This window comes from Pavona decussata, unplaced genomic scaffold, assembly GCF_977016875.1.
Source record: "Pavona decussata unplaced genomic scaffold, jaPavDecu1.1 SCAFFOLD_602, whole genome shotgun sequence".
NCBI classification, from domain to species: Eukaryota; Metazoa; Cnidaria; class Anthozoa; order Scleractinia; family Agariciidae; genus Pavona; species Pavona decussata.
Window position 1 is genome coordinate 6,106,198 of NW_028145860.1, and position 18,822 is coordinate 6,125,019.

The 18,822-nt window shown below is 39.4% G+C and overlaps 2 protein-coding genes across 2 annotated transcripts; one reads left to right on the forward strand and one right to left on the reverse strand.

Annotated features, from left to right (window-relative positions):
• Nucleotides 1–3,747: 3,747 nt before the first annotated feature.
• Nucleotides 3,748–11,408, reverse strand: LOC146449678 (arylsulfatase B-like). The gene is made up of 7 exons (XM_085101852.1): nt 11,121–11,408; nt 10,234–10,320; nt 9,659–9,870; nt 9,078–9,289; nt 7,083–7,303; nt 6,159–6,418; nt 3,748–5,065 (listed from the first exon to the last, which is right to left on the reverse strand). Exons 1-7 carry the CDS (start codon nt 11,377–11,379, stop codon nt 4,841–4,843), a joined length of 1,476 nt encoding a protein of 491 aa, XP_084957978.1. The 5' UTR covers nt 11,380–11,408; the 3' UTR covers nt 3,748–4,840.
• A 501-nt stretch (nt 11,409–11,909) lies between these two features.
• Nucleotides 11,910–18,544, forward strand: LOC146449679 (arylsulfatase I-like). Its single transcript, XM_085101851.1, has 7 exons — nt 11,910–12,201; nt 12,641–12,727; nt 13,951–14,162; nt 14,980–15,191; nt 16,138–16,358; nt 17,129–17,391; nt 18,030–18,544. Exons 1-7 carry the CDS (start codon nt 11,940–11,942, stop codon nt 18,258–18,260), a joined length of 1,488 nt encoding a protein of 495 aa, XP_084957977.1. The 5' UTR covers nt 11,910–11,939; the 3' UTR covers nt 18,261–18,544.
• The last annotated feature ends 278 nt before the right edge of the window (nt 18,545–18,822 follow it).

Here is an 18,822-nt window from a genome sequence, read left to right on the forward strand (position 1 = left end):
AATTCCTAACCCCCAAACGTAAGTAATCTAACTCTCAAACGTAAGAATTACTAACCCTCAAACGTAAGAAAACTACCCCCAAACGTAAGAATTACTAACCCCCAAACGTAAAAAATCTAACCCTCAAACGTAAGAATCACCAACATCCAAACGTAAGAAATCTAACCCCCAAACGTAAGAATTGCTAGCTGCCAAACGTAAAAAAACTAACCCCCAAACGTAAGAATTCCTAACACTCAAATGTAAGAAATCTTACCCCTAAACGTAAGAATTACTACCCCACAAACGTAAGAAAACCAACTCCCAAACGTAAGATTTCCTAACACCCAAATGTAAGAAATCTAACCCCCAAACGTAAGAATTACTAACCCTCAAACGTAAGAAAACTAACCCCCAAATGTAAGAATTCCTAACCCCCAAACGTAAGAATTCCTAATACGCAAAAGTAAGAAATCTAACCACCAAACGTAATAAATCCTAGCCCCCAAAACGAAAGAAAACTAACCCCCTAACGTAAAAATTCCTAATCCAAAAAGGTAAGAAATCTAACCTCCAAACGTAAGAAAACTAACCCTCAAACGTAAGAATTACCAAGCCCCAAACGTAAGAAATCTAACCTCCAAACGTAAGAATTTGCAACCGCCAAACGTAAAAAAACTAACCCCCAAACGTAAGATTTTCTAACCATCAACTGTAAGAAATCTAACCCCCAAACGTAAGAATTACTAACCCTTAAATGTAAGAAAACTAACCCCCAAACGTAAGATTTTCTAACCCCCAAACATAAAAAATCTAACCCCCAAACGTAAGAAAACTAACCCCCAAACGGAAGAATTCTTAACCCCTTAAACGTAAGTAATCTAACCCCCAAACGTAAGAATTCCTAACCCCCAAATGTAAGTAATCTAACTCCCAAACGTAAGAATTTTTAACCCTTAAACGTAAGAAAACTAACCCCCAAACGTAAGAATTGCTAACCCCCAAACGTAAGAATTACTAACCTCCAAACGTAAGAAAATTAACCCCCCAACGTAAGAATTCCTAACCCCCAAACGTAAGAAATCTAAACTTCAAACGTAAGAATTACTAACCCCCAAACGTAAGAATTCCTATCTTCCAAACGTTAGAATTACTAACCCCCAAACGTAAGAATTAGTAATCCCCAAACGAAAAAAACCTAATCATCAAACGTAAGAAAGGTAACCCCTAAACGTAAGAATTCCCAATCCCCAAACGTAAGAAATGTAAGCTTCAAACGTTAGAATTACTAACTCCCAAACGTGAGAAAACTAACCATCAAACGCAAGAATTAGTAACCCCCAAACGTAAGAAATCTAAATCCCAAACGTAAGAATTCCTTACCCCCAAACGTAAGAGTTACTAACCCCCAAACTTAAGAAAACTAACCCCCAAACGTAAGAATTCCTAATCTCCAAACGTAAGAAATTAAACCCCCAAACGTAAGAATTACTAACCCCCAAACGTAAGAAAACTAACGCCGAAACGTAAGAATTCCTAATCCGCAAACGTAAGAAATCTAACCCCTAAACGTAAGAATACTTAACCCTCAAACGTAAGAAAACTTACCCCCCTAACGTAAGAATTCCTAACCCCAAAATGTAAGAAAGCTAACCCCCAAACGTAAGAATTACTAACCATCAAACGTAAGAAAAGTAACCCCCAAACGTAAAAAATCTAACCTTCAAACGTAAGAATTACCAACCCCCAAGCGTAAGAAAACTAACCCCCAAACGTAAGAATTCTTAACCCCTAAACGTAAGAAATCTAACCCTCAAACGTAAGAATTTCTAACCGCCAAACGTAAGAAAACTAACCCGCCAACGTAAGAATTACTAACCCCCAAACGTAAGAAATCTAACCCCCAAACGTAAGAAAACTAACCCGCCAACGTAAGAATTACTAACCCCCAAACGTAAGAAATCTAACCCCCAAACGTAAGAAATCTAACCCCGAAACGTAAGAAAACTAACACGCCAACGTAAGAATTACTAACCCCCAAACGTAAGAAATCTAACCCCCAAACGTAAGAAAACTAACCCCGTCATCATATTTTTTTTTACTATGACTTGGTATGTACGTCATCGTTTTCATTACTGCGACAGGTTTTTTTTTGTCATTGTCTGTTTTTAGTCTACGACGTCTTAAATGTTTTGAAAGGATCATTGGTTTTGCCTCCTGGAAAAGACACTGACGATACCAACTAAACTTCTGCATACTGCCGCGAGTGTTTCATCGCTTTGTTTACTATAGCTACGTTCGCAATCTTTTTTTACCACTGCGTCAGGATTTTTATCGCGTCATCGTCCTGGTTTTTTATTCGTTTTTTTTTTTTTTATCTCTTTGTTTTTACGTGATGGTTTTTTTAATGTTTTGTCGCTGTTTACTGGACTACGTTGCTACACTGTCGTCACTTCTGTTGCATACTGCTTCGTCGTTCTTTCTTGACTACGTCATCATAATTGCAATTGTGACTAGGTCAAGTTTTTTATTACTGTGATCACTGCTTCGTCGTGTTATTAGCTTGACTACGTCACCGTTTTAGTAACTGTGTCGTCACTCTTTTCGTTACTGGCTCGTCGCTTTTTCTTGACTACGTCACCATTTTCTGTTATTGTGTTGTCCCATTTTTGGTTACTGGTTCATCATTTTCTGTTGACTACGTCGTCATATTTCTAACTCATGTTACTTGATACGTCATCATTTTTGCTACTGTGTCGTCACTTTTTGGTCACTCCTTCATCGTTTCTTGTCTTGACTTCGTCATCGTTTTTGCTATTGTGTCGTCCCATTTTTGGTTACTGGTTCATCATTTTCTATTGACTACGTCGGCATTTTTGATATTATGCCGTCACTTTTTTTGGTCAATGACTCGTTGTTTTTTTGTCTTGAAAACGTCATCGTTTTTGCTACTGTGTCGGTTTTTTTTGCTAACTGCCTCGACGTTTTTCGTCTTGACTACGTCATCGTTTTTGCTACTGTGTCGTGACTTTTTTGGTCACCGCCTCGTCGTTTTTTGTCTGGATTACGTCATTCTTTCTGCTATTGTGCCGTTACTTTTTTTGGTCACTGCTTGGTCGTTTTTTGCCTTGACTACGTCATCGTTTTGCTACTGTGTCGTCACTTTTTTTGGTCACTGCTTGGTCGTTTTTTGCCTTGACTACGTCTTCGTTTTTGCTACTGTGCCGTCGCTTCTTTTGGTCACTGCTTGGTCGTTTTTTGTCTTGACTACGTCTTCGTTTTGCTACTGTGTCGTCACTTTTTTTGGTCACTGCTTCGTCGTTTTTTGTCTTGACTACGTCTTCGTTTTGGCTCCTGTGTCGTCAATTTTTTTGGTCACTGCTCCGTCGTTTATTGACTTGACTACGTCATCGTATTTGCTAGTGTGTCGTCACTTTTTTTGGTCACTAATTCGTCGTTTTTTGTCTTGACTACGTCATCGTTTTTGCTATTATGTCGTGGCCTCTTTATCGTTTTTTTTTTTGTTAACTGTTTTGTCGTTTTTTGTCTTGACTACGTCATCGTGTTTGCTATTATGTCGTCAAATTTTTTGTCACTGCTTCGTCGTTTTTTGGCTTTAATACGTCATCGTTTTTGCTATTATGCCTTAACTTTTTTTGGTAACTGCTTCGTCGTTTTTTGTCTTGACTACGTTATTTTTTCTGCTATTATGTCGTCACACTTTTCGGTCACTGCTTTTTTTTTTAGTACATCATTGTTTTTGCTTCTTTGTGCACTGAGAAAACAAGATGTACAATTGTATTTCGTTGTTCTCGACTGGTTAATAAAAGGTAAGTTTTTTTAAAATAAGGTAATCATCTTTTCACAACTAGTAACAGCTGTAACATGATCAATTTGTTGTCTGCAGCGTACTCTGGTACACCCTGGAAACTTGGCTTTTTATCTCAGGTAAGCAACAGACGTGAGAGAAAATAAAAATGTTAGGTACCTTTTCCCTCTTTCATGTGTCGTATTCGTGAGAAGCATAAAAAGTGCTTTCGTTATCAGAAAATACATCGCGACCAACTTAAACTCGGATTGAGGTAGGAGAGGAAAAGGAAGTTATTTGCGCGCGAACAATATTCTACGAGGGAAAAGGGGCACTTTAGATATCCAATATAACAGCTAAACAATTTTCAACCGACAAGGTAAATAAGAACGTCTGAGTGGGTGGCTAGGTAAATTGTTATCTTGCTTTTGTTTTGTTTTTTTCTCTATGGCAAAATCATGAGGGAGTTGTATAATCTTCGCCCAACTCATAAAAAGAGTATTTTCTGTTTTGTGTTGGGGTTTGTATTTTTTGTTTCCCTTTGCAAGCATACAGAACTTCGCCCATCCGATGAAAATCAGACTTGGCATTCATCTGAAAGACTGACTGTGCACAGCCACTTACCAGGGACCTGGATCCTACCGCACTCGACCTTAGGTACGTATCTCTCGCATTTTGTATCTGTTTTGTCCCTTTACATAGCCGATGCTAAATTAAGAATAACGCCTTTCTGCAACAGCGTTACTCTGTAATTTCCTAGACTGACGTAGTGGTCTTGAAGAAAATGACAATATTAAATTATTGACAATGATAGTCATTTTTATGTTAAAAAAATTACCAGGTGTGGAAAATTCCGAAAAGGTCATGGAACGCTAATGATTTACAATGTTAGCCTGTGCTCAGGCTCCCAAGTGGGGCATAGGGCGAAGAGAACCGATCGGCGAGGCGGGCGAACAGAGCGCGGTCTTTCGATTTTTGTCTTCGCCCTATACCTCACTTGGGAGCCTGTTCACAGGCTATACAACGTAGGTTAAAACACTTTAGTTAATTTTTCTAGCTTTTCCAAGGCGTCCATATGCCGTTCTTCATTGCAACATCCAAAGCTTTGCTGTCGGCGGGCTTGTTTAAAGGCGGAACTGCGGTCTTCTTGTAAAATTCAAGTCTCTCTTGTAACTTTTTGACGACATCCGGGAGTTTCTGGCTTAGATCGTTATGTTCTGTAGGGTCAGCGGTAATATTGTAGAGAGCAACTTTGATCAACCCTTGTCCGCGGGAACTCTAAAAAAGACAACAAATGTACACGTTACAGAGAGGCTAAATTTAGGTCAGAGAGATTTTCACTGAGATTGAAAACTACAGTAGAACCCCGGTAACTCGAACTTCCCCGCTAACTCGAACTGAGTCTCAATTCCCTTGGATTTCACCCAAGTTTTCAGTCATTTTTACTCGGTTAACTCGAACTCTGATAACTCGAAAACCCCGCTAACTCGAACTAAATTTCGTTTCCCTTGATCAAAATTTACCCCTATAACTCGAATTTCTGGTTTCCTTTACGGATAATAGAACGACCCCGACGCAAAAGGAAACATAAATTGAGTGTATAAAATAACTAAGTTACATTCACAGTATTGCATTATCGTAAGATTGCATAATTGTTACAGTTGTTACAAAATGTATTAGTTTCTCGTGAAATAAGTTTAATTTGCACTGTATTATATACCAAAGTGCTGAAAATCAATAAACTATTAATTATTAACCTTGAAAATTGAATATTTTAATCGACCCCGATAACTCGAAACCCCGCTAACTCGAACAGTTTTTCGTTTCCCTTCAGAGTTCAAGTTACCGGAGTTCTACTGTAATCTCAATTCTTTTTAAAGTTGAAAATGAAAAGGGTCCCTAAGAGACCGCTCCCCGCTGAGACTGACTTACGTCTGTCACGACGCACGCATCTTTTCGCGGGGAGAAATTGATGAGGTCATCGATAGCATTTGACGTGGAAATGAATTTATGAGTCCAAAGTGAATTTTAATTTTTCTAAACAGTCTCTTGGAATAGGAACGTTTTGCTTTTTGCTCTCGCAAGCTAGGCTCTTTCGGTTGGCTTTGAGTTTTGAAAGAAAAACTTGAAAGATACGTACACCTTATCGTGTAAGGACCCAAGGACGACAAACACAGGCAGAAATTTGATTGGCGATTTGAATACTTCTTACATCCGGGAATCGCGAAATCAACACTCAGTCTCTGATGTTCTCATGATCACGGCTTTTATGTGTCAACGCTTTGATTTATGAAGATGAAATCAAATACTTATAAGGTGGAGATCAGAGAGTACACTTGGTTAAGAAGATTTAATTAAAAATATCACTGACCGCATGAATGTTAGAAAATTTTCCAAGCTCCGGTGGCTTGAACCATGTTGAGTTTGGACAGCTAATCAGCAACTTCATGTCTCCCACACGAATTGCCGCGCCTTGGTAAAAGGGATCGGAGTTTATATCACTGTTCTGTTCTTGCGGTGCTAAGTCGATGTTCAAAAGAATCTCCGTTCTTGGAGAAGGCTTGCCATCAGAAATTGTCTCCCACACATCAAAACCATCCACAGGTACAGGGGTTTTATCGGCTTTTCCACCTGGGATACAAAAGTCAATCATATTTCAGTCCTACGAACAAGGAAGCTGGAAACTGAGGGTTTCTGTACTGTAATACTTATTAATAATATTGAGGCATGGTCCGATATTAGGAAACACTGTTACGGAGACTTTAATTCTTCTAATTCCTTCTCTGCAAAACGCGTGGTTTTGAAGGTAGTTTACGATAGTTTAAATATGTTGCAGAGGACGTAGAAGTCTACAAAAGAGATACCTTAGTGGTTGTTAGATTGGTTTTCAATTGAGAGTCCAAAGAAAGTTTGCGTTCGCTTTGGTTTTGCTTTTATACTACGCTCTAGATCTGTGATAATTTTTCAACCAATAAGAAGTACAACCAAAACCACTCGTGATCTGCTCTCACGCGTTTTCCCGCGCTTGGCGGCGGTTACCTGTATTTGCTTCTAAATCTGATTGGTTCAATGCATTGCTTACATCTGTTGTGATTAGCCAGAGTAACAATTTTTGGTTTGATTCTTCGACATTCAATTCAAAACCGATCTATAAAGGACGAGGAATGCATGAGAGCGGAGCGCATGCGCAAGTCCGCGTGGACGAGAATAGGAACCGGATGCGTACAAGCTCAACACAAGTGCATGCTGAACTGAAATGGTCAGTTGGAGATGTCACCCTGTCTCTGTCTCTTACCTGCTAGGCTGATGAGCGTGGGATACCAGTCCGTGGAGTGAAGCAGCTCCTTGGTTTTAACACCTTTCTTCCCAAGCATCGGTCCATGGACAAAAGCCACTCCTCTCACTCCTCCCTCCCAGAGAGTCTTTTTTTTCCCGCGTAATGGCCAGTTGTAGCCACCCGACTCTGGAAGTCCTCCGTTATCAGTCGTAAAGATGAACAAAGTGTTTTCCCAAAGGCTGGGGAAGGAAAGCAAGCATTAACTATAAATTAACTATAAGCGTTGTCAGGAGAACATTCATCTTAAACTGCTGCAACAAGGAGACAACTGAAACACTTCGTGAATGGTACATTAACCGTATACCATAAAGCAACACACAATTTAGGTTTATTTTTCTCTAAACTAACTTACAATTAGGCTCTATTTTCGTGGGAACGATGAAACGATAAGATATCGACCATATAAGAGGAAATAGGTCCACTGCTGAAGTTGGGCCTAATTGCAGGTTACTGCTATATACACGCCAATTGGATGCACATAAGCTCCCATTTCACTGTCACCTCGACTATCACAGAATCTAAAGGAAAAAGACACATAAAGGAGGACTTTTCTACCGTTGTTCGTTGCAGGAAGTCTGAACTTCGTTTCTTCGTGTTTCGGAGAACCCTCTAAACTGTTTGTTGTACTAAGGTGCTTCACGGATTCAGTAAGACTTTACCCTTCTTGCAGATGAAATTCATTTCGTTTCCTAGTGTGAAAGATACTAATCTCTTTGGGCTTAGTTTTACAGTAAGCCACAGACTAATATATTGATTTCAATTAAAGAAATTTACTCAAGAACTGAAAAACTCCGGAAGTTATTACATAAATATACAATTGATTACGTTTATTTCATCAAGTTTTCATTTACCGGTGAAAAATTACAATCAATCCTCACTGATGTAATTCAGGTTTGCAATTTAGTTAAAGTACTTTTGTAATACGTTACAGAGTGATTTTCAATTGAGTGTCGAAAGTAATTCGCTTTCTTATGGTTTTGCTTTAAGCCTGGTTTACACGGACGACGCAAGCATAAGCATGAGCATAAGCATAGGTACAAGGATGTTTACACGTGCGATAAGCATAAGCATAAGGTTACATACGCAAGCGCAGAAGCATAAAAATTTGCTGCCGCCATTTTGCAAATGGCAACGCATGAGTAACTAGAATGTACGCTGACAATTTGTCACCGTTTTTCAGTTTCCTTTCTTTGTGCTTGTGCTTGTGCTTATGCTTGCGTTACCCCGGTTTACACGTACGACGCACCGACGCAAGCACAAGCGCAAGCACAAGGCTCTTATGCTTGCGTCGCACCGGTTTACACGTAGGTTTCTTGTGCTTATGCTTGAGCTTATGCTTATGCTTGTGTCGTGCGTGTAAACCAGGCTTTACTGCAAAACAAAGCACTTAATTGCCATTGTCAAACCTCACGCCAATTCCTGAGCCAATGAGAAAAAAAACCCAAAACCAATCGTGACTTATTCGCGCGCGTTTGCGCCGATTACATGTATATGCATCGAATTCTGATTGGTTCGTTGCGCTGTTATCATCTCTCATGATTCGCCAGAGTAATTTCTTTGGTTTTGGTTTTACGACAATCAATTGAAATTGTAATTCTGTTCACGAAAATAAAGACACTTGTTGTTGTTGACACCTTGCTGGAATAACGTGTCAAGCAATACTAGAGGAGCAAGCCTGTTCAGGGTGTTCAGGTATTAGAGATCGGCGCGAAGAAAATTACAATGCAAGCGAATGGTAATGAGGGTCTTGAGGGGGAAGGCTTCCGCTAGTTTTCCAAAGTCTCTTCTCGTTTATTCATGCGCGCAATTTTCTTCGATCCTATCGGAAGGACTGGAACACGCTATAGAGGAGCCGACTGTCTCAAGCGAAAATGATCGTCAGGAAATTTAATAAACTTCATTTTAAAAATGAGGCAAAGAAGGTCATTGTAGTCCTGAGAGAAACGAACTTACCCTGCTTTTTCTAAGCTCTTCGTCACATTACCAATAGCTTCATCTACAATGTCCAACATGGCAGCGTAAGTTCTCCTCAGCTTGTTGTCGATGAAGCTGTATTTGTCGATGTAGTTTTGAGGCGCTTGTACCGGGAAGTGAACATTTTGGAATGGCAAATACAGGAAAAGGGGTTTAGCGGGATCGTGCTCTTCGATAACTTTCTCTGCTTGCTGTGCATCAAAAGAAACAAAACACTTGACTACTATACTAGACATTATTAATCCGCGTGGTAAGCACTTATGAAGGGTGGGGGGAGGGGGAATTAGAAGAGGGGGGAAGTGGGGAATTGGACGCACGCGCGAAGCGAGGGGCTTTTCCCTCTCCCTTACGTGCTCCCCTCGCTTTGCGCACGGCCCAGGTTCCCTAGACCCTCACCCTTTCGTTTGCCACGCAGGCTAGAGACCTATATACTCAAAGGGACTGCATCCTGAGGATTTGAGTCACGTATTCCAGACACTAAAGGGGTGGGGACATGAAGGGTGAAATAGTTGTTTTGGCCTTTTAAAACGCCACCTGTTAATACAGTTGCTTTTTCTCACCCTTGTGAAGAGGTTGGCAGAGTACGTCCCGTTCATGTCCCGCACAGGGAAAGTGTTATCCCTCAGATCCAAAATCCCGAGGCGCTCATGCGTGTAATGGTCCCCACATCCCGTGTAAAACCCGTAATGTGAGTCAAAGCCGCGAAAAGTTGGTGTGTAGGACCATTCAAAGAATCCAAGATGCCATTTACCAACAATATGAGTGGCGTATCCTAATAAAGAGAAACAATCAAACAAACCCATTACATCTGTTACATTTGGAGAGCCAGAGGATAAAAACAGGAAAAAAAGGGCTAAAGTTTTAGCTTCTTTGATATCGCGAGAATGAAGTCCTGCGAAATCCGCCAAAAATTAGTGAGACAAACACGTAAACAAATGTAACAGGTGCCAAGCGCGGGAAAACGTACGCGCGTAAGGAGTACGGTTAATGCCACCCTTGCTGTCCATTGGTTAAAAAGAAAAGCATCTTTGCTCTGATCGGTCAGTACCGACATCGGAGTCAAAAGCAACAAATAAATGTGATTGGTTTATTAGCCTACTGGATGAAAATTCTGAGTTTTTAAAGTTTTTCTTACCAGTCTCTTTTAATTTCTCCGCTAAAGTTTTGAACTTCAGCGGCATCCCATAAGGCTCAGGGGGTTCGATCACAAAGTGCTGTAAGCCTAAAAAGTGAGTTATGATACAAGATAAGAAAAAAAATCTGATTTTTCTAAGGTTACATGTTGCGCAGAAGTGTCCAGTAGTGCTTTACATATAGCAACACAAATTACAACTTATAATGATATGATGGACCAGAATAAGACTTCTAAGTTGGAATACCATGCCCACACACTGCGAAATGTTCGTTTTTTTCAGTGGCAAAGATAAGCACAGCGACTCTAATTCTTAGTCTCTAATCTACCATACTCTTTCCACGTTCTTTGACATTCTTGAGATGGCCTCGATCTGGATACTCAAAAATCTGGTGTCCAATGACGGACTGGAAGAAAACAAATCATTTTTCGGTTTTTCACTCGTTTTTGTACACGATTCAGTACAATCAACTGAAACTTTGAGCTCTGAGAACTTCTAAACAGACCCTCTTTAACCCAAGTAACGATCCACAGTTTAGACATAAGATTTAGAGCGTTGCGAGATGAACCAAATAGGAGGGTGCCGAGGGGGTAAAATGGGAAATTGCCCTATTTTCACTGGGGAAATGGGATTTGATGACGAGAAATGGATGTGATCATTAAAGCTGGGTACTGGTAATGGGATCTGAGGCATAATTTGAGCTGGAAGCCCTGGATTTGAACAAAACGAGGGCTGTGACTGGGATTTGTAACCCTTCACTCCCTCCTTCCGGACCCTCAAATTTATAGAGATGCTACGTGGTACGCGTGAGAGCTCTCTGGAACAAGCAAGCGTTGTATTTTCAAAACTGAAGATTAACCTTTGGCACTAGTTCAGCTCATCACTTCACCTGTGTGTATGGGATACCTTCCAGTCATAAGGGTACTTCGTGTTGGTGTACATAAAGGCTGTACATAGTAATTATCCAGTATCACTCCTTCAGCTGCCAGTCTGTTTATGTTCGGAGTATGGATAACAGATCCTTGAAATCCAACATCACTCCACCCTAGATCGTCAATTACAGTCAGGACTATATGAGGAGGATTAGAACTAGATACGATCTGCAAAGTGACCAAGAGGAAATAGACAGCGCTGGCGAAAAGAAACATCTCCCCGATCGATATGCGTAGAAGTGAAAATAAAGACAGTGTTCAGTCATGTGAGTGACATATGATTCTACTTTGCTTTATGTCACCACACGACCAACACCCTAACGGGTCCAAGGTGTCAGACTAGTTAATAAATAAATCCTACGATTGGGTGACCTGTGATGTCACGGTCCCCTGCCACTTCTGAGCTCAACCACTAAGACCACAGTAGAACAGGATATGACTGCAAACAGGGATGATCAAATCACCCGAGAATCACTCAGTGATGGAGTGTATGGTTTTCTCAGACTGGGGCACTGTTAGAAATAATTTTATGTGTATATGTAGTCAACAAAAGAAAATCCGCAAGGTCAGGCTAGGGGTTACCGCCGGCAAACACTGTGCCAGATATTTTTCTCGTTGGTGATTGGTTAGCCTTAATTGTCCGTAATCAATATTTAACCGCAGCATTATCACATGGATAACCGGTGATTTCTAAAAAGTCGTCAGCAAAGTGGTTTGCAACCAGTCCCTGGAGATCCAAAAAGACAACGACTGGCTCTCCTTGTAACGCTTGAAAAATGCGCTTCAATTATTTGCCATTTTTCGCCGCTCTGTTTGTATTATTTTCGCTTCGAGTTTACGGTGCACCATTACACATTTTACTGGTCGTTATAGATGATTTTGGCTGGAGCGATGTTGGATTCCATGGCGCAAAAATTAACACTCCAAACATGGATAAACTTGCGTCTGAAGGAGTAATATTGGACAATTACTATGTGCAACCGATTTGTTCGCCAACAAGAAGTGCTCTTTTATCGGGCAGGTACCCAATACACACAGGTATGTTTCTCAAGTCTGTTCACAATGGAAACTTTTTTCAACCCAGTGGCTAATGTACGGGGTTTTGGGGAAAGACGGTTTGTGCAGAAGGGTAGATGCAAATATTAGAAAAGACGATAGTACTATCCTCTCGTCCCTTCCATGCACTTTTTCCAAAACATGACTTCCTTACCCTACTGTGCAATGATGTCGTTGCTATCACCACCCTCCCACCCTGTGGATTAGTCTCCTACGCAGCCTCTCTGGGTAACATCACGCAACGTCTCCTACGAAGCCCTTCATCACGCATTGCGTGACGATGATAAGAACGGTTGCGTGGGAGACTGGATGATCTTACCAGGAGTAATGTGTCACTAGCACTTTTTGGATGGTATATCATAATTTATTAATATGTTAGTTTGCATGATTTTTTAAAATATATTTACAATTTTCTTATCAGGTTTACAACATGGAGTAATTAGACCTGAAGAACCTTATGGGCTGCCACTCGATTTCATTACTTTGCCACAAAAACTTAAGGAAGCTGGTATGCTGTTTAGGGACTGGTCATAAAGTACCGGGGGGGGGTGGGCTGGAAAAATTCATTTTTACGAAGGCTAGTTTTGTGTGACCCACCCTCATATTTTTGCAGAATAATGCATGGCCCACCCATATTTTTCAGGTAAAAAATGAAATGACCCACCCCTAGTAAATAAAGGTAAGACTATACATAAAACTAGACAAATTAGAGGACAAGTATGATAGAGGAAGGAGCACACATGCACTTATTAGTCACTATGGTATTTTATAAGGTGATAACATAAGGCATTGGCAATGATATAATGTACAACGCACCTCAGTTTGAGTAACAGTCAGTCGGAGTCTCCAGAAAATATCCTTACCCCACCCATGGAGGGAATTCAAGATTCTGGAGGGGATGGTGGTAAGAGAAAGAACAAAATTACAGAGATTGTATAAAAGAAACTTGGAAGTTCCTGGCGGTAGGGCGTCCTTTTATAAATTCCCTCTGTGATGGGGGATGGATATTTTCTGAAACTACACAATTATAATTTGTGCTTTTACTGTTAATACATTTCACAGTTTTACTGGCAAAAGGCACCATTTGATGCAAAACATGTGCAAAAATATTATGTGCCCCACCCCTTTAATGATGCATGGTTTTTGCTAGCCCACCCCTTTTTACATGCATGAAAACAGTGACCCACCCCCCCTTTTTTTCCAGCCCACCCCCCCCTGTACTTTATGACCAGTCCCTTATTATTGTATTTTATAAACATACTTCCATTATTAGCTTTCAAGTACACAACTTTTAGGCACACTTCCAGGTTATGCCTAACCTAATGGATTGCATGTTTGAATACATTGATCTTTTAAAAACTATAGGAGTATCCAAAAGTGAAAACAAAACTAAAAAAGGAAGTTTTAAATTTTGATCTTGTTTTATTATTGTTCAGAATTCCAAGTTACTTACTGTTTTAGTACTTCAGTACTAGTATTATTATGGCTTTTTAAAAGATCATGGTGGTGAATATGTTGCTGCGAAATATCTTAAGTAATCTTTTGATGAGGATCGAGCCCATCATGGTGTATTTGTCACTCTGAATCAAAGAATCTCACTCTATGCTTTTATTACAAGAAATAAACTGATAGATTTAAAAAATTGCTGATACTTAACTTCTTAAAGCATATAGCTGTCTGTGGCCAGCATTTAAGAGGGATGTATTTATGTTTTTTATTATTGTATGTCAGGATATTCAACGCATATGGTTGGAAAATGGCATCTTGGTTTTTTTGAATGGCCTTACACGCCAACATACCGTGGCTTTGATTCATTTTATGGCTTTTACACTGGTGCAGAAGATCACTTTAAACATGATAGGTATGGCATTATTGATCTGCATGATAACAAAGAACCCGTCATGGATGAGAGTGGAGTGTATTCAGCCAGGCTGTATGCTGAGGTAATTTGATCCTTTCAATTTAATTAATATGTTCATCTTGTTAGTTCAGTTTACTGCTTACAGTAAAAGGTCCAAAAGCGTAAGCCCCGTTCAACTTTTCACAAATCAAATACATGAGATTTTCATCTTTTTACTAGCCAGTTTCCAGAAGATATATTCCAGTGATTCAAGTGAAGTCAAGTCATCTTTATTTAAGCAGGGAAGCCCTTTCAGCACCAGGCTTGTATCAATAGAGGTCCTGTGTAATTTGTGACTACTACAAAATAAAAAAATAAAAAGCTTAAACATGTACAGAGATTCCAAAGATAGCCCAATATTTTCTGAAAAAGACACTAAAACTTGAAGTTTCAAATTATGGGAATTATTTTTTTTTTGAAATGGAATCAAATTTACCTGGTGCTCATGACAGTTGCGGAACCACTTAGTCGTCCAGATTTTTCAGCTGCATGTAAGTGTAAGGTAAAATTGTTTTCAATCCACAGATCTATATGAAATTCAAACACAAGGTGTAAGAGTTGGTACCTGCTCAGTGTTTATACAAATTAAAGAACAGAAATTAATTAAGACTTGCAGATTTTTAGGTTAATCATGAGGAAACCAGCTGAAGCTAAACTTGAGTTGAATTCCTGAAAGCTGCATTGTTTAGATTAGAAAGTTGTCACACTTGTTGTGTGATGCTGTATTAAGTAATCTAATATGCTGGGTTACTAGTGCAAACTCTTTGAATATTTGCCAAAAAGTGTAAGTACAAAAATTAATGTAATTTACTCACATGTAACTAAAATTATCATTTATTTTCAATGCCTTCTCTCAACAGCAAGCACAGAATGTCATCCAGTCTCATAATGCCTCAACACCCTTGTTCTTGTATCTACCATTTCAAAATGTGCATGGCCCAACACAAGCTCCTCAAGAGTATGTTGACAAATACCAATTCATTGACAACATTTCAAGAAGACATTATGCTGCAATGGTTGATATTGTTGACGAAGCAATAGGGAATGTTACCCAAGCAATGGAGAAGGCTGGGTAGGTTGTCAAAACAGCTGAATCTCTGTCATCTTTGACCACAGTTGAACATGTGAATTGGTTGCAGATACAGTGGAACCCTGTTAAGACGACCACCTTCGGGCGGGGAAAATGCGGTCGTAATAACGGGTTGGTCGGATTAACGAGGTTGTAAAACTAAGGAAATGACTGGAATTTCAATTCATTTGGGGCACAAAAAAGTGGTCGTAATAACAAGGTGGTCGTAAGGTGGGGTTCCACTGTATAGTGAAGGTGTAGTATGTGCCCCAGGTTTTGGTCCACCAATTCCATTTTGTGGCAAATAAAGTGGGTAACCAGAAAGCCAAAATATTGTAAATTCTGAAACAATTATTATTTTAATTCACTTTCTGCTCCAAGCCTGGCCTGCCCACCTCTTATTCGTTTCTGTTTGTCACACTGATTGGTTGATTTGGAGAAAATATCAAACATGCATGCATCAATATAACATAACATTGATGGTAACATGTTTATTTTTGTCAAGTGTTTGTACATAACATAATAATTAATAATTATAAAATTATTAATAATTAATAATAATTATTACAGGTTGCCCTGTGGATGGGCTGAACTATTTTTAATTATGAAAAAATTCACCTGCAAGAAATGATTTTGAAAAGGAATAATATTTTTTATACATGGGTCTTAGAGGGTTCAAAGACTGGCCTTCTTTTAAGGTTTTTATTAGTTTTCTAGACACCCATGTTTTATTACCCTGGGTGCCAGAGGCTTTTCATTCGCGGTTTCTGGTTTCTAGTCAAAACCTCTGGTACCCAGGGTAGTGCTGCACAGGATTGTGGCTGCAACTGGAATGGAACTTTGTGATGGACTTGTACCATGTCAGGAGCCCTGACTATGAATTACATACAGTGACTATGCGTAAATTACAATTTACTTGCTTGATCCAATGTATTTTTTGTCCTTTTAGTCTATGGGACAATACCTTATTGATTGTCTCTACTGACAATGGTGGCATTCCTGAGGCCGGTGGGTATAACTGGCCCCTCCGTGGACACAAAGGCAGCCTCTGGGAGGGAGGGGTCAGGGGTGTGGGCTTTGTTCATGGAAAAATGCTGCAGAAGACTGGGATCAAATGCAAAGAGCTTTTTCATGTTACAGACTGGTACCCAACCCTTCTATATCTCGCAGGTAAACTTCTCTTGTTTTTTTTTTTTCACTAAAATTATGTGTTAAATCAATCTTGATGGTTTACTTTTTTCCTGTTATCCTTATAACAAAATTTCTTTATGTGTTCCATCACATTATTTTGTAGCATTTTTGTAGCCTTGATGGGCATCTGCATACCCTTAGTTAAACTTAGTTTGATATCAAGAACATGCAAAAGTATGAAACAGTTTAAGTTAGAAATTATTACCTCCTCACATGTCCATTTTGTTATAAGTGTTAATTATCTCAAGTAAGTTATTTTTTCCTATGCACGATGAAGACCTTGATAATTTGTAGAACAAGCCATCAACATTTTTAACTTCTTTCTTATGAAATCAGCATGTTGCTAACCAGTGCAGATCATCAACCAGGGTTTTCTTTATTATTTTGTAAGGTCAAGGAGTTGTGACAGACAGGCTTTAAATAGAAGAAAGATCCTCGCAGTTATTTATGCAACTTTTGCCAAAAGAAAGCCTGAAAAAAGTTCAGGCTAGGGCGGGATTTGAACCCATGACCTCTAAGATGTCGGTGAAGTGCTAAGTGTGCAATGCAGTGCATTGCACGGTATATTTATTTTTCATCTTTTTCTACAATTAGAACTGTGAAGTGCCTGCATGGAAGCAGTTGAGGAAAAAAAAATCTTGCTAATGGATAGTCATTTTATCGGGTACCAGCAATTGGCCTCTAATACAATTGAGATCCTCTATTATTTGTTTTAATTAGTTAGAAGCTGTTTACTTTATTGTTCTTAGGTGTCAAGGAAGACTCCTCTGTTCCTCCATTGGATGGTTTCAACATATGGAGTAGCTTATCTGAAGGTGCTGCATCACCCAGAACAGAGATACTACACAACATTGATATGTCTCCAAGCTCAAACAAGTATACTGATTTTGATGATTATGAGGGAATTGCAATCCGAGTTGGTGACATGAAACTGTTGATGAATGTACCCAATCTAACATGGTACAAACCACCAGAGTTATCTCAGAGCTTTCCAGACCAAGTTGTTGATAAGGTTGGTGTTTGCACTTAATAAATTTAGTTGTAATTTATATTTTAGGACATCTGTGAATCCTCAGTGCTATTCATGACATACCAAGGTGCCCTGTATGATGTCTTTTGATCTTTGAATGCACTGAGCTATTCATGCAGGGATACAATTTTCTGATTTAAGTTAATATCAAAGGGATTGCAGTTGAATCTCTTAATACAGGGTGTATAAGCATCCTTTCTAATAATTTATTTAAGTATATATGAGGAAAAGTGGTTGCCTTTGGAATCCTTACTAAAGATTGTATGTACTGGTAGTTCTAAGTATAGAAGGAAGACGTGCTTGCTTTCTAGAGTCAGAAACCAAGTGATTTCTATTAAGGAGATCAGGCAGAAAGGAAGGGGGAAGGGAAGGCAGTCCGTGTTTAGTCTGCAGTGGATCATAGTTTCCTTCAGATTCTTGTGATTTTTTTCTTTGAAAATACGTGCAGTTTAGATTTCACCCCTTGGTCCCTTCCATGGGGCCAAAATCCCATAATCAAACAGAGTTCCACCAGCCAACACTCAATTATCCCTTTCTCCACACTGGGGGACATAATAATGGGGATGATCCTAAGGTGATCCCCAATTTTTTATTTACTACTTCGTTATATTTATTAACAGAAATTTGGTGACAATATAAAAGTTGCACTTTACAATATTACCGCTGACCCAAATGAGCACATAGACCTCAGCCAGAAGCTCCCGGATGTTGTGAAGAATTTACAGGAAAGAGTGCAGTATTACATGAAGGATCTTGTGCCTCCTGGAAAGAAACCCGCTGATCCCAAAGCAACGGAAACAGCGCGTGAGAAAGGGTACTGGGGTCCTTGGAGAAGTGAAACGAGGGTGTAAAAGCCATTATTTTTTATAGATCATTTTTTTAAAGTACCGTAAGAGAGTAAACGCTGGTATTAACAATATTAAAAACTGGGTCATTGTACAATGAATTCCAGGGATTTGATTTGCTTAGCGGCCGTGGTATATAAACCATTATGAAAAAGAAAAAAAAAAACCGTTATGCCATGCCCGAGAAAAACAGACCATTAAATTGTCTTCTGGTTGTTCTTGCAAAGTGAAATCAGCAAGAATTAGCAATATTTCTTGATTGTTTTTAATAAAACAATTATTTCATTCGCGCGTGTTTCAAAGGAGATGATTATAGCTAACTCAGCGTTAACGCGCCTCTATAATCTCATATCCAACGTCACTTGAAATATAACGTAATTTTATTTGCGCTACATATAAAATGGAGTCTTACGTCTTATATCAACTCATAACCAAGTCGGTGGTGCGCACCTTGTCAAATAAGGAGCTTAAGCAACGACGACGGCGACGGTAACGACAATGCCGCAAAACAATAGGTTTAATCAACAAAAACAATCGCTCAGTACGCGCTTCACTCTCTTTCCTTACT